A 17,728-nucleotide genomic window follows, 5' to 3' on the forward strand; every position below is an offset into this window, starting at 1 on the left:
AAATATCTCTGTTAGCAGACGATCTCACACACATATTGATTTATTCCATTAGAGATGGAGATCAACAGAATCAGGGAAACAAACAGAAGTAATGAATTTGAGACCGTGTGTCCTGTAAAATTCCATGCCTTGTGACATTTATTATGGAAATCCAAATTCATAGAAATTGCCACTTATTCCGACTTCGCGTGCTATCTCACGAGACGGCATTGACAGTCTGGTGCTATCGCGATATAATTTCTGGAGAAGTCAGAACAGGTTAATTTCTCGTCTTCAACTGAATATGCCGCTTCGTAAAAGCAATCTACGTTTGTTTGTTTTTGGATTATTTTATCTGTTGTATTTAATTATCGGTGCATCTATATTCTCTGCAATAGAAGGACCACAAGAAAAGGCACTAGTGAAAGAACTGAAAGAACAGAGAGCCCTGTTCTTAAAGGACCACAGTGGTTGCATCTCAGGTATGTCCATTTCATTTGCTTGCTCATTATATGAATTTGTAGTTATTTGCAAAATGGGAAATGATATTGTAGGTAGAGGCTAATTAAATTTAAAAAAGAAAAGACCGATTTCTACTAGGTAGGATTATATGTTGTTAATTTAAGCATACTGCATGCCACGATATTCCCGAGGTAACAAGACAGGAAACGCTTCGGGTTTTGTCATAATTATATCGTTATATGTTTAACCCTTATTCTGCTAAAGTTCTATAACGAACTTGTCCATCTTTCTTTCCGGACAGTACCATTGACCGTTAAAAGTGGTGCTTACCAAAAAGATACTAACTTAATGGCGAACAGTGCAGCTCTTGATCAGACTGCACAGTTGTGCAGGCTGATCAAGATCTACACTGGTTGAAAATGCAGAATCAATCGTGTCCAGCATGATATGGGTTAAATTTCCAATATATTTTGCAAAGTCCCAAGTTGCATTAATTAGAAAGGAATTAGGCTCCAATAATTAGGATCTCTGAATATTGAGAGCCGTGCTGTGTTTACAGGAAACGAAACCTTTAATTACCACAGACGACAAATGATAACAGAATTCCTGTCATTAACACACTCGCAATCACCAGTTTCAGGAGAGTATACAATACGTAAACATATACTAGCAACTGTATACTCATTATTGTGGATCGATATTGGTAGAACAACCTTCAAGTGATTGATATTCAACAGCAATGTTTACTTGTTGTACTCGATCAATGAGTATAGTAAATGCGATATTCTAAATCGATTTGACAAGTATAGAACTTAAATTCTCTCACTGAACTAATAAAAGTAATGGATTTGCATTATATTAACCTTGTCCCCATGGGAAGCATTGAAAACATCTCATACAATAGCCTTGTTTTATTGCTACATCATCACTTTAATCACTATCAATATTACGCCTGTACAGAAGTAGTACAAGCGGTTAGTTTTGATCATAAAGGATATCTGAATGCGCAACCGCAGTTTTGTTTGGCACTTTTCGTCAATCTATAATCGAAGAAGGGTACCGACTGGTGAATGTCATGGGTTTGGGTGCGTTGTTTTGTTTTCGAGCGTACGAACCACACCCCTTACCTTTAAAGCCAAGACATATATAGACATAAAGTCTGACATAAAGAAACGGCGTGTTTGAAAAAAAAATTCACACAAGAGTGTACATACGCCAGTCTCAGCCACGTCCTTATGAGATTTGAGTAAACTATGTTTCAGACTACATTCTTGCCATAGGCCAACTTTAGAAAGCAATCAACCGGATGCTTGAGTATTTAGAAAGTTGTACATTTCAGCAATGCACACTTTCGTTGATAAGTTACAACTAAGGGCATTAACGTTGATATAAACTACCCTTAGAGACCTCGGACATCTATAAATTCTCGATGATGAGTTTTATTTGTCTGCAGGAAGATATTTTCAGACAGCGTTATGTGTTGGAAGAAACCTACAATAATATTTCATTTCTGCTTGCAAAGCAATTATTTCACGAGATATATCTAACATTAATCGATTTCAGACAGTTGAAAGCACCAATTACGAACGCTTATAATTATACAAGTTAAAGCATAGCAAAAGTTCCTTCTTGGGCACATCTATATAAATATATAATGATCATTTGTAAAATTTTGGTTTCAATGTCTGTTTTAAATATTGGTCATCAGTGTGTGGAACACCAAGATTTGGCGCAAGGACAGTTAAAGCTTCGCACTCATAACGGATACTCTACCACTGAGTTATTGAGGCGGTTGTCTAGATATCAGGTTACTGGAATCCTTGCCACTAGCCTATTGACATATATTTGCTTTAATTGTTTCTGTTTAACATCCTAGTAATGTAGTGTTTTGATGTGCTAACAGTCTACGTCCTCGCACACAACAAATTTAGTGGTCATTGATCAAGTAATTCATGGCTGTAGTTTAGTAGTATCTGTCCTAAATCTCGTGTGATTTCCGGGCATTCGATGCGTGAATGGGGTTTGTTTTCACATATTGACCATGCATCCGAAGGAAATGACGTATGTTAACCTTTGTGACAATTAAGATGTTTGACATAATTTCAACAACGCCACGTTTCCATCCCCGGGTTTAGTAATATACATGTAATCCGCGGAGAGTCGCCTCAATTAGGAAAGAATAATGTCAACGTCAGAGTCAAGGAGTTTGATTGGCCAGCTTGTAATGACAGCAATTTTCGAGGCCGGTTGCTCAGTCAAGTGTGACTTACCAATTCTAAGTGTTCCTTCTTAAGAGAAGGAACAATTAGCTTTAATTTCATTACCAACTTTTAGTAACATCTCGAAACCGATAAAGCGGGACAGATCTACCTATCATAAAAATCAATAAAACCAATAATCCAATATCATCGCTACCGGACGGATTCGTTGATTTCCGTACTAATTGTTGTTGTTGTAGTAACACGGGGGGGGGGGGGGGGAATCGATAATTAACATCTTTGGTCATTATCTGATGCATTTACAGGCGGGCGGTTTGCTAAACGAATTGAATTGAATGAAGTTTTGATAATTATTAAAGTGAAAATCGGAACAATAATTGTCAAATAAAAGTAATATTTAAGAATATGAATAGGTTATCTAAAATATTTAGAAATCGTTACATTTTATACATTGAACACATAGATTTACTTTCTTTTTAATACATGAAACATCATGCTAACGTATATCTATGTACAGAAAAGAAATATTTACGCACAAGAAACTGTGTAAATAAAATAAATATTCAAGAATATGAATATGTTATCTAAAATATTTAGAAAGCGTATATACTTCCTCTATACGCGCTTTCTTTCACATATTATGAACATTAGAATATGAGCTTTTCATTCTAAAATATTTTCAAAATTCTAAACCACTAACGTTTTTCGATTTTCATCGTAAAAGTTAGTAAAAACAGCAAATTCTCATGTATTTCCATAACATAAAGTTTGTCAGTAATTAAGTTTTGAAGCCTTCCTAAGAAATATAGCATTTTTTTTCAAGATATCTAAAAAGTATTTTTGTTGTCGAACGATCTGGAGGCCGGTCGCTTTAAAGAAAAAGAAGTATAGAAATAAGACTTATACTTAAAATACTTAACCCTTACCATGCTGGACACGATTGGTTCTTCCTTTGCAATCAGTGCAGACTGATCATGATCTGCACTGTCTGCCATTCAGCCAGTAACTTTTTGGTATGCATCCTTTTCATAATTAATAGTACTGTCCAAATTGAAAGAGAGACAAGTTCATTATTGTAATTTAGTATGGTAAGGATTAAGTTTCTTATATCGTTCCTAAATAGAAATATCATATTTGCGTGATTTGAATAAGTACTGCTGACAAATACTACTACCATAGTATACTTTAACTATAAATATATTGTTACAGGAAAAAACAACAACATTAAATAACAATAACTCATCAATATCTCAATTTTAGAATAGCAGACTTAACTAAGTAATCACTTAAGATTTTTCGTGAAATTTGGGCCAGGATCTTTACTCAGTTGATATTTACGGAACAACACTGTTAACGATGTGAATTCTAAATTTATACTGATTCTTTCTACTGTCATACGATTTATGAAATAAGGGTAAAAACAAATTTCATGAAAGAAAGGGAAAAGACTATATAAAGACAGAAGAAAGTGAAAAACATATATTACAACGCAAAAACCATAAAACCATAAAAATACCTATCATTTATAGTAAATGGGGTAACATATTTTTTATGGCCCGCCTTGAAACAACACTGACCGGATATTGTTTACCCCTAGGCAATATTGTAATACTTAATAAAAGTCAAAGGGTAATTTTAAGATATTTGTTACAATTAAATCAAATAATAGAACAGAACAGAACAGAAATTTTATTTTAGACTTGAGCATTATGCTCCTCGTCCATAAAACATGATACAATCAAATACAAGGTCAACAATACATAGTCCATATTAAGTAACACTTAATCATTATGAAATAAGAAGGTATAAGTAACATGTTGATATAAACTAGTATTCTGTAAAGAGAAAACATGTACACAGTACATAAAATAGTAAAGACGGAATAGCTCAAATATATGTGGCAATAAGCATATAAAGTCTTAATCAAAATATGTACTATATCTATCATATTTGACGCGCACATTACTAAGATCTATATAGATTAAACGGAAGTTATAGACATATATAAATTCCATTATGAAGTAAAAATTCGTAAGATATCGCAATTTTTTAAAACGTGTGATTAAAGAATTTACCAAAAACATGCATTAATTTAAGAATACAGAATAATATATACAAAGGAGGTTCGGAAAGAAACAGAATTATCAGTTCATCAAGGCTATCTTTCAAATTAAAGTTTGGTCATATTATGAATAATAGAAAATGATTTTTTTGTTTTGTTTAAAAATTATTAAAAAATCCCATATGAAGAAAAAAAGATGACCGCGTCGGAGATCGGACCCGGACCGCTACCGCAATAAAAAAAAGTCTCCAGATCGTTTGACAAAAAATAATATAGGTATCTAGAAATAAATAAATTAGTCCTCGTTATATTTCTTAAGAATGCTTTGAAACTCAATTACTGACAGGCTATATTTTACGAAAACACATGAGAATTAGTTGCTTTAAGTATATTTTGCGATGAAAATTAAAAGCATTTGTATATTTAATGCGAATTGAACACAAAATCCTCCATAGCGTTATTTTAAACGACAGCGGATCTAGGTTTCGGCGTTTCAGAGTCCAACAATTAATTTGTTTTAAATTGTCTAATTACAATCTGTTTTTTTTTGTTGTTGTTGTTGTTTTGTTTTTTTTGTCAGTGTGAAGTTGCATACAATTTATAGGCTTTGAGCTATAACAATTTGTACCGACAAAGTCAGACTAGCAGACGACAATATTTTCCGTAACAGCTTCCGAGTACTTACGGATGACGGCGGAAAAAGCCGGAATTTTAAAAGAAATGTTCACTGTACACACTAAAATGCAAAAAGGACCAAACAAACCATTCTAAAATTTAAAACAAATTACACATAACGAAAATTGAATAATTTTTCTACATTTTTAGGGGTATCGAATTTTTGATTTTTTGCGGAAAATATCTCATTTTATCTGTTATATTTGGAAAAGTCAGTTTTTTTTACCCTTTCCTTCTGAGTCTATATGAACGGAGGTGGGTCTGTTTAAAGTCAAAAAGGACCAACCAAATATTAAAATATTTTTTTAAAAAAATATTCATAATATCCGGAATAAATTAAACTTTAATTTGTGGGGTATCGAATTTTTGATTTCCAAACAGAACTTTTTCTATTTAAGTTTAAGTATTTTTTTCCTTCTTTGTTTATATAGGCAAATTTATCGATTTTCCAATAGATCGATGTTACTAAAAGTTGGTAATGCTTCAGTTGTCGAGTTGTCATGCAGTTCCAAGAATAATGTACATTGCTAAAATTATTTTTATAGATGTTCAAAAGATATTGCCCAGCAATGATCATCCCATACCGGAAGAGGTATTTATTATATTTGATGCCATAGGAATAACATTTTTATGCTGAAACGTGATTAAAAATCTTGCGTATTCTCCAAATAACCTACATCTATTAGTCAGGTTTCATGAAAAAAAACCCTATACTTATAATGTATACAAATTATCTTTTTTGTGACTGTTGGATGGGCAGACAAACAAAGGACAATTTTTCGTTTGGCTTCTATGTATGTCCAAGGTGTATGTCCAAGATTTTATGATAAAGTCTCCTGTTTTGACTATAAAGTAATAAATGGCGGCTGCATACATTCACACATTCAATCAATATAGCTAAAAAAAGAACGACCAAAATATCTCTGCAGCACAACTACTTTTTGGAATGATCAAACCGCATGTATATTCAGTAATAGTGAAATAGTATATGGTCACGCAATGAACAAAGTTCAAAACAAGAACAAATATCCATTAGGAAAAGCTAATTTCTATGAACGAATCCGCACCTCTGACTAAAACCCTACTACAGAGTATGTATGGATCGGTACAAATAATGAATAATATATGATCAAAGCTACATGGACAATGCAAAAATACAACTTTACTAAGATTCTTCAGGAACACAATGGAGTACCGTATTGAATTAGCACTGGCAGACACCACTGACGAGTTTAATACTCTAAATAGTGCACCCTGCCACACTATCAATCCCAACTGTGGACAGTTTACCGGCAGACGAATCTTTGAAATACGAGGTGACAACGGAAGGGAAAGGCACAATGCGTATAACAAACAAATGCTGGTGTAAACATATATAAAAGGCTACCTTACGGACCATATAAGCATGCCCTCAATAAATTTGCAGACGGCAGGCACGATCAAGGTCGCGATGAAACAAGGAAAAGGACAATTATCATAACAGGTCAGGCCCAGTGGGCACTCAGATTTACCTATCACTCAGTTCGTGGCATGTACTGTTTGACACAATCAAAGGAGGAAAATGTAGCTTCCATTTGTTAAAGGGCAATACACGAAACATATCATCTTTTGATGAGCCATTTTGTGATTTTATCAAATACAATAAGCAAACTGTCACCAAGAATCTAAATAGAACAGTCATAAACGTATGGGTGTAATATACCTTTTCGCAGTATTATACAAAACATTACTGAAACAAACAATACACTGTATCATACAGACTGCATTATTCAGAAAAGGGTCACAGCGCGGATTTCCCGTTTTTCAAAGTGTGTTTATGTATGTTATACGATATAAATACGTCATCCATGCTGGTTTTAAAAACGTTAGAGCAAGAAAAAATCTCAGCACGACAGCTGCGTTGTTTGATCTAAATACATTGCCTATCTTTGCCTCTTAATTTCTTTGGACTAGGATTGTTTTTAATCATTGTCAATTGTATTGATATATTTAAATAACGCTTTCATCCGAAATATTTTAAGCTGTCCGCGTGAAAATAAGTGAGAAGCGAAAAGCTTTTGTTGAGACGGACAATGGCTGTTCATAGGTAATGTTGGAATTTTGTCAACACCCGACTATATTAAAAATTTTGTATCTTATTGTACAGGGCCATGTTAGACTAATTCTTCAAATAAATGTATAAAAAGTAGTAAATGAGCTTGGATATAATATTTGTTTAGTGTGGTTATTTTTTTATATTTTCAAATAAAATTGAGTTAAAGTGCAATAAATATTACATTAGTGGAATTCAGGAAATGTTTCAAAAACATCGTCTTCGGCAACATATTCGGTAATTAAGTATATCGCTTGAATGTATGCCTTCCGAAAACGGAAACATGTCCGTCAGCTTAACAGTGTACAAATCAACAACGAATTGCAAGTTCCTGGAGGTTGTATAAGAAATTTTAAAATCGGATTTTGAAAAAAAAGAAACACGTTATTTCTGATGAGCTGAAGTGGAACTTATGGACATGGGTAGTTGTGCAACGTAATAATGGCTGCATGACTTATTGCTTTGGCTGAAGATTTGTTTTAAGACAATACTGTAAATTGAAATATTCAACAAAATTATGAGTTTTATAAAGAAAAGGTTTAAAACTATTTTGGAATGCATTAAGCAAAGTCAATTTCTTTACCCTGTGTAATGGATTCCAGAATCTCTTTGCGCAGATATGAGGAATTTTGAAGAGTCGATTGTAGAACCGCTCAGTAATTTCCCCGAAAATGACTTAAACGATCTTAAGAACCATTGAAAGAAAATTCACCAGTGAACTATCAATACAATACATCATGATCTGAGCATTACATAATGATTTTTTACTGTAAAAGAAATCAGTTTAATCAATTTTTACACTAAAACACAAAATCGATTAACATGTATGTATGTTTGTAAAGAGTTCTAATATAAATTGAAAATCGATCGAAAAGAATTTTTACAATCAAAGATTTTTAGGAAGGCTAAAATCAGTATGTGGTAAAATTCCCAATGCCACCATGTAATGAGGTCTTATAGCACACCTCATTGCGGTTGTAGTAACATTTTCTATCCCTATCCGGGCTTGTTTTGTTGGACTTTAACCAAAGCCGGCTCTTTTAACGTTTTCACTATTGATCGATGCTTTAGGAAAAACCAAGTTGCCCTGTAGAGCACGTCTTCGGTGGCTTTATTTAAACTTTTCAGCACGGTATGTTCAGTTCTTTTATTGCAGTCAGCGCTACCGGTTCTTACCAGTTCTTAAAGCACACCAGTGGCAAGCAACCTCTTAAGACTTATATGCTTGGAAGTTAACTCGATTTTGTTTCAATATGTGAGCCTTCATTTATATAATTATAACTTTTAAAAATATTATACCCATGTCAAAAGAGCTGAGCATATTAAGTGATTAATTATAAGGGAGAAATATCAAATGGTATCAAGGAATAATAATGTGCTTCTGATTTTAATACAAAATGTATGACCAGATCCAACGTATTGAATATCATTGACTAATTATACAAATTGTGAAAACAAGACTACCAGACACAAAAGACAAGACCCAGCGCAGTGATTATTACCAATTAATTATACGAACTGTGAAAATAAGACGAGCAGAAACAGAAGTCCAATTGTATTTTTCCACGAGTGAAAAGCAGCGGACACAATCGATAAAAGCAATGGACAGCCAGAAATGCGATTAGAACGATTGAATTATAGCAAACATGACACTAATATACGTCTGTCAGCGTCTTGTGACGATAAGCAATAACATAAGCGAAATGCCAATACATATAAGGATTTTTTTTATCAGGCTAGTATATTTGCCACACGTAAAGAGAGCCTGCGCATTAAAATCGAAACATTTGGTAAAACATCAGGGCAACCAATAGCATTGTAAATCCGTCTATATAGGTGAACAACAATAACCTTAAAATAAAGATCTTAAATGTATTTCAGACATGGCTTCATCTTTTAAGGGGAAAGAAGAAGAGCGAGTTTCATCACAGAAGCTTTTTGTTGCTCCATAGTCTCAAAGTAGGCATACACCTTTTCCCACTTATTCAGACCAGGCTGTAGTACATGTATTATAGTTTTCCCAATAGTGCCACTAGTAAGGCAGACTCAAGTAGATTTTTTTCAGTCTTTTTCCCTACATCTTTTAAAAATATTTTGAAATTTTTATGACACCAGCTTTATCCAAGAAAGTAATCTTTAAAGAGATAATGAAAGTAGAGATTTCTAAGAAACGTCTAACAACAATAGATGCTTTTCATAAAGTCTAGATGTGACAACATCTTCCATGTCACCCCGTAATAAGACATGAAGTGTTATCTTTAGACTGGAAGATTTATTAACCACTACATGTGGTCATGCCGACAATCTCGGTGTAACAAATGTTTGTCTAGCTTGGTGTGTTTAAGATTCATACCGGCGCAACACAGATTATATGACGACTGTTGTAGGAAAATTCAGGTACCACAACTAACACTGCTTTAGCTAGAAGAATATCGAATTTTACGTAAGTCGATTCGAAATCCAAATCGGGGCTATGACGCAGCACGTGTTTCGAAATCGGAGGTCTTTATCCAGTGAGGCACAGAGACCCATTTGTCCGCAGGTAGTATGTAGTTCATCTTTGAAGTAGATAAATTGAAAGCATTTAGTGGTACCAACCTTGCTATTACACTAGACAAAAGAGACTAAACCAAGTTCCCTTTCTTGCCACCTGATTGCATCTACCGTCCACAAGCACCATACGTTGAAACTGTGTATAGTCGCAGAATTGATAATGATAGTTTGGACTTGAATTGAAATACGACGTTATCAATGGTTCTACATCAGTTCAAATAAAGAAAATATTAGCTAACTTATCAATCAGCATTTTAACATCATCGCCCTGCTTGAAATAACTTGCTTTGTTTTCACGTTAACATGGCGAAACACGAGATATAACATGTCTGATACTTGTTTTGTTAATTGTTGGATTAGTATTGTTTTTCAACAGTATTTTAGTTATATAAGTCGGACAGTTAACCAAATTCTTAACCAGTACTAACCAGTTCTCCGCAAGTAGCTGCCAATATATCCATATAGATAACAGTTGGGTGACGGAAATACTTTTATTAAATCGGTAACGGTGAACATACGCCTCGCCGGGGAATTGAACTCAGGACCCTGTGATCCGTAGATATGCACTCGCCCTATTTGGCTAAGCTAGGCTGGTGTAGTCATAAAGCAAGTCCATTCCTGAGCAAATCCGAAATCTTCATGTTCGAACGCTTATTCTGTTCAACCATGCTTTTAAAACTTTATTCTTTGGTTAAATATATAAAATTAGAATCATGAGTATTACAGTGACATCCATTTAAGAAAAATGTCATCATAAAAACGATCCATGCGGTGCTGTCAACTTATTTATTGCAGTTAGCGGTTAGATGTTCTACCAGCTTGGCGGTATTTAATTTACACTAATGACTAGAAACGACTTCTCAGATTTTTAATGTAAAATGCCTTTAAGGCCCACCACAGAATCTACACAGGGTTCGTCTTCATCAATGTTTACAATTTAGATCTAGACTTATGAACGACAGACAATTTTGCTTGTAGCAAATAATTTAAGTATATGCTGGTGAAAGTTTGCTGTATTTGGAGCTGTAACGTCTACATTCGTCTGCATTTGTATCAGGATCTTTACTAATTTAACAACAAAATTTAGCCTTTTAGAATCTAAATCTTAAGATGTAGATTTAAATGTCTAAGTTTTAGATTTACTGTCAAATAAAGGCACAGGAGTCTGACACCAGTGTTTTAAAAAGATCTAATGCAAAGTGCGCTTTGCTTCAGTGTCTGCCAAAAAGGAAGAAAATTCAAAATGATACAAAGCAACACTGCTTAGCTATCATGCAAGATCTAAGCCTAGAGTATTGAAACAGACCATTATCGTACAATGTCGTACGGAGTATTATTTTTCACATGTATCATTGACCTAAGGGTAAAGCCTATCAATAAATGTGAATTTTCTAGCAAAAGGTTTTATTCTGATCGGTCAATAATTGCTTACCGAGCACAATCTGACCGCTTACTTTCACTCGCAGATAAACGTGTGGGGATGTCTGAATATTCCATAAGTTCTAAGAAACGCACAAATACAATAATAGAACATCGTATATTGTTGCATTATTTAGATTAAATAGAGTAAGCTTAAAATAGCCCAGCATATGTCTCCACCACTTGACATTATTGTCCTTAATATGTCATGATAGAAGGCAGCTACTTCATATATAAAGTAAATATAACTCATATAAAATATCAGGCCCAGTGTTCACAAAACATTTTCAGACTTAGCTGAGTTTGATAATGAAACTTTATTTGTCATTTGTATCTAAATAGCTTGGTTTAAACTTAATTTTAAGTTACTAACCATTTTGAAGTGACTATTCAGTATTGGTGATCAGTCTCAGTTGGAATTTAACCTTGAAGTTTTCGTAAAACTGATATCAAAATGTCGCATTCAAACTCAGCTGAGACCCATAAATGTTTTGTGAACACGGTGCCTGATGATTCAAAGAAAACGTTTTTTTTTGTCTGAAAATGTTTTAAGGAGAACCTAACATAAAACATCTAACGGTTCAGTTATAAAATGACTATTTGGTCTTAGAGTAGGTCATAAAAATCTAAGAATTTTACCTGAGGAAGTCTGATACACATATATGCTTGGCACAGAATGTCAAGGTTTATTACAGGTGCAAATCCTTTATCATCTTACTCAGTCTGTTGATATGATAGAGCTTTCACTCAACCATACAAGTATTCTGTCCTCCCTGTATAGCTGCCTAAAATCTTACATCATTAACAGTTTTCAACTCATTGCTGCGTGAAATTTAGTCCAAACTCTGGCTCTAGCGAACTATCCCAGTACTTGTACATATTATTATACCAGATTCATATGAGAGAGGTATGTACATGACCAATCTAATGAAAGGCCGGTGTAACATTAAATACTGACACCGTTGAAATTAGACCCAATGGGTTCTTTTTCAACGTTGAGAATAGACCCCGTCAAAATTTCAGCATTGAATTTTGATCAAAATGTCATTTTTCAACGTAAGATAATAATGGTGCAAGACCCAAGCTGGGAAACCGTATATAAGCTGCATATCAGAATACCTGATATGATAATGATCTTAATAATTGCACACAAACAGTCGGATGATGGCATTTTCTGAAATTTTGGCATTAAATGTAACTGTGTAATTTTAAAGATTAAATTGATCATTGGAGACCGTTAAGGCCTATTGTCAATTCCAGATGACGAGTTTTAAATGTCTGTGGGAAGACAATTATTCCGACTGCATCATATACAAATGTACTGGAAGAATCATATACAGTAAGTTTTCTTTTCTGCTAGCAAAGCAATCATTTCATGAGAAACATCAGATGAAAGCACTAATTATTAATTCTTGTAATTATATTAATTTACTCAGTTGCCAAAATCAATTGGAATTCGCAGGAATGTTTTGAAAGTTGTCTAGGAAATATGAACTGTTTTGATAGAATAAAAAAGGAGAGAAACAAAACGGCTTCTGGCCCTATTTGGAATATATCTTTACAACCGTAATGAAAATAATTCTTTTTAGAGAATGTTGCAAAATACTCCCCGATGTAACAACGTAAGTAATGTCATAAGAGTTAGTTTAAATGTTTACAGACCCGATAGCAAAAGAAACGGTTAAAGCTATCATAAACTAACATCAAAGTAAGTTTAGGTACTTTTGCACCATGTGCGCCTTAGATTGCCATTGTCACACATATTACTACTAGTATCATAATACTGTAAAGTTATTTTAGGCCTAGGTAATTGCTGTGGGCCAATAAATGCCATCAGCATAGCAGGTGCCAATCATTTTCACAGTTTGGTTCCAATACATTCGGTAAAAAACTACTGGAAAGTCAATCAGGCTAGTGATTGCATTGGGGAATTGTAAAACAGAGACTCTCTACCATTTTGTCTCATTGAGATGTGATCAAAATATTCATGCATACTCGGATTGGTGAAAGTGTATATAATAGCACAACGGATAGAGTTCATCATTTCGTAATGACTGCACTGTAGAAATTCGATATCGCTATAGAAGTTTTTCATAATACCACGCAGAACACTGAACGGATAGTTCCGGAAAAATACCGACTACGGTTAATCACACCATACTTGTTTCAGCACGAAACACGTCATCCAGACGCAGCGTTGAGGTGTGGCTTATTTCCAGGCTTTTAGTTAGGTCAGGACAAAATGTAGTATTACTATGTTATGAAATCATGCAATATTGTGAAAACGGCTTCCTTCTAACCATGCCTATAGCTTGATTCAGAAGAATATTTAATCCAGTTGTGGCAGTGAAGATGACTGTACATGCAGTTTCCGTCTGACCATTCCTTTAGCTAGATCAGTAGAAAATTATGGCACTTCCCACACAAAAGGTAGCAGGGTACACTTCGAATTTTGGCCACCGTCAATATTTGTTATAAATAGAACTTCGTGATTTTGGATGTCTGTAAATTAAGGTGAGAGATAATGATTATTAATTCTTTAGAAAATTTATACAGCCGATACATGTAAAATTCTGATGTCAGTTGGAAAAGTAACTGCTGGTAGCTTTGTATGATCAATGAGACACCTTTTCGCGGAAAAATTCAAATCACGGAAGGGTTCTGTGCTTGTTGATTGATACTCAGGAACATTTTCGCTATTTTGTGAAAAAACGAGCTGGATGGGCCCCCATTCCGTTTATGTCCTGACGTTCAGTAAGGACTATTAAATTGAGAAATGCAATAAAATTGGACACTGTTCTTGCAGCGGGATCATTGCAGGCTGTTCAAAAGGCGCAAAATTGATGATTTTGACATGCTATTTTTCATGGATGGTGTAAACCTTTCGTTTTGATAAGTTTCTTTATTCTTGTATGAGAATCCTGATCTTGCCATTAATTAAAAGAACAAAACATGCACGCAATTTATAAAATGGCCACCCTAATTCTGCTCATAAGGGAAGTGCAATATTGCGACTCGCTACATGTAAGACCGTCCGTGCCCAAAATTTTCGCATCAAAGTGTACCTTGCTACCAAATGATGACGTCGCATAGCATTGTAGGTCTGTGATCACTAATTATTTTCACATGTACAATTGGCGTGTACGGACTTCCATATACCGAAATTAGATGACGAGAATTTTTTTCAAGAACTATCTTTGATTAACTGAAATAACGGACGTAAAACATATGAATAGTGAGTATTTCTTTCGTGAAAGATATGGCCCCGTGTAAACATCGTTTGCATGGTGCAACAAAACCGTTTGGTGAACATTTTTCAATACCCATCAACTGTAGCAAATTAGATATTGTTAAAATGAGCTATAAAATACATAAAACACAATAGAAAGGCTCACTCACTGTCTCGAAAAATAGATCATTACTTTTAAGCATTACTGACCAGTCAAGAACGGACTAAACTTTACCTTATTCCCAGGTATGCGATTACTTTTTTTTCTAGTATGTTCCCTATATTTTTTTATGAATTTGTGGTCTCTGACCTGTACTTGTCCCTTCCCTCTTACAATATACAATGCTTTAAACTGGAGCAGTAGAAAATCTAGCCACCTCTAGCACAAAAATATGACACCACAGAGGATTTAGTAGAAAATCTAGTCCCGCAAAAACAATAGTATGACATCTCGTAGATTGTACATGCGGCCTCGATGTTAGAAAATTTTATCGCATATATTGCATTGAAATTCAGTTCAGACAGTTTTATCAACAGTGTATTCTCTTGAGCTTAGCATTAAAAGGATACATGCTCTCAACCTCATTTATCACAACATGCGTTTAAACCTTCTCTCATGAGGTTATAATAAAATCAAATGTGCAATAATTGCGTGAAACTCCTTCCGATTTAGAGGAGTACGCCACGTCGAATATTGTCCGTGAAAAACGCTTGAAATTAAAACTCTTGAACAACGGCTCTTCTATGAAAATGGAAAACTACCTTTAGATGAGTGAATAATTTTCCAAGGGTCTTTTCCTGATGTGTCAATGCTTTGAGAGTGTTTACGACACGCGCTTCTTCCGCGGAAAATCTTTATATTGATATTGAAAATGACTTTAGGTTTCTAAGACGCATGTAATGTTGCTAAAAGCTTTTCAGAAAGGCTTGAATTAAGTGTGATAACAAATTCTCATGTCACTCTGTAATGAGACCTGAGGCTTTGGAATCCAGCGCGAAACGACCGGTTTGTATTACAACGCCATAAAACGAACGCATTTATTCATTTACTCTCTAGAAAGTCCATTTTATGAACTTCTGCTCGGAAACGCCCAAAAGTAATAAATGAGTAATTTTAGTGTGATTACTACCAAAGTTTCAAATAAAAAAACGCTATTTATTACGCGACAGCAGTGATTAAGGAAGACTTCGAGATCAAATCATACATTTTTACATTTTTTAATCGTTTATGTTTGACAGATATCATACAGGAAGAACGCAGTATTCCTCAAATGAAAATCCTTCAGTAATATTTGTATGGAACTGTACATTTCAAATATATAAACAAATTAATTGGACAAAGTAAAAACTAAAGACAAAACCAAAAATGAAATAAAGTTTTTTTTCTTCAGGAACACAGCGGCGCATCGTTTTTGAACGAGCATTGTCAAAAACCCAACAAAGACGTTTAGTTCAGTTGATATGTAAGTTTAATGCACCAAACCTCACTGTTATTCTCATCAATCTTTCAAAGTTACATTGCAGTATAAATAGGTAATAAGTTATCCCCGCCAGCTGATTCTCTGAAGCATAATTATGATGATAACGAAATGAACGATATGCAAAACACAAATACTCCCATATACACGTATAATGATATGGTAACAAAATTTATACGCATATTCTTGACTATGCAGAGCAGTACTATAATAGATAAATAGTAAGTTATCCCCGCTAGCCGAATCCCTGAAACATGTGATAATAACAAAAAACACGAAATGCAAAGTACAGAAATTTTCATGTACACACAATAAAACATTTAAAAACATAGCCTAAAGAACTACATATTACGCATATTCTAATTGCCTATCATGGAGAACACTACAAGTTCTGTCAGACACAATTAAAAGGAAAACGTAATGAATAACAATGAAAGTGCGGAACACCAAGCATGTTGAATGTCTCAAAATGTTCCGTTCATTACTACTTTTGATGAGCCCGGTAATGCATTTACCAAGAACAATACATAAACTGCCATCACCCAGAATCTGAATAACATCCTCATAAAATACATTAAATGTTTACTGAACAAGCGCAACTCTGTATCTTACAATCTCTTTGCATTGCAATCCAAGTTTTCAGAAATGGCGAAATATTAGAGTTACGCGATGTTTTCACAACCTTGGTAGTTTTGCAAAACATTAAAGCAAGATGACAGCTGCATGGTTGGACATAAAATACAACGCCCCAGCCTTCATTAAAACTCTACACTGTACGCCCTGTACCTCCACCTCATTTATTAAATGCTTAGAATTTAATAAACAAAATTAAATGAGAGAGAGCAAACATAATTTGCAGCAGTTATTTTATTTATTTGCAAGTGTAACTACTTTGAACCCTGAATCTTAAACCAAAACTCTCTTATAATGCTTAAATACAATAGTGAAGAAATCCAGTTAAAAGGAAAATGTTTTCTTATTTTATACGCGTCAGTTTACACTTAGTTTTTTAGTATTACTTTGAACATTTTCAACAAACCTTACAGGAATACAATAAGGAGTGTAAACCACGACATTGTGGAGCGGAAGGTATGAATATAGTAAGCGGACTGTAAAAAATTACTGCCTGTCCACATCCCGCGCACTTAAAATCGATAAAATATCACTGATTGTGCAGAGCATGGAATAAATAGTCCATTGAAGTATACTAAGTAAAAGAAATGAACGTATATTGATTGACTGCTAGAAATACGAGTATAACTGTGGAATAACAGTTAATGTGATACAAACTAGACTGGTCGTCGTCCTCTGACGAAAAAAATATAAAGTACATTAACTGCCCTTGTCGTGTCAAAACAACGGCGCATAAGTCTAGTGTACCACGATATATTTCAGACAAAATAGTAACCATAGTAAGAAACTTTTCAGCGTACAGATTAGGTTTATCAAAAAAGCACTGGCTTGTATACACTCGTAAAGTAGGCATACGCATTTACACTGATCTTGCACGGCCTGTGCAGAATTTATTCATAATCCAGACTTAAACTATTTACAAGATAA

The 17,728-nt window shown here is 34.3% G+C and overlaps 1 protein-coding gene across 1 annotated transcript in view; it reads left to right on the forward strand.

Annotated features, from left to right (window-relative positions):
- Positions 1 to 79: 79 nt before the first annotated feature.
- Positions 80 to 17,728, forward strand: part of LOC123537734 (potassium channel subfamily K member 1-like) — a 74,634-nt gene continuing 56,985 nt past the window's right edge. Inside the window, exon 1 of the mRNA XM_045321541.2 lies at positions 80 to 461. Coding sequence (XP_045177476.1) covers positions 284 to 461 — 178 coding nt within the window. The 5' untranslated portion in view covers positions 80 to 283. The remainder of the gene's footprint in view (positions 462 to 17,728) is intronic.

This window comes from Mercenaria mercenaria, chromosome 1, assembly GCF_021730395.1.
Source record: "Mercenaria mercenaria strain notata chromosome 1, MADL_Memer_1, whole genome shotgun sequence".
Classification (NCBI taxonomy): Eukaryota; Metazoa; Mollusca; class Bivalvia; order Venerida; family Veneridae; genus Mercenaria; species Mercenaria mercenaria.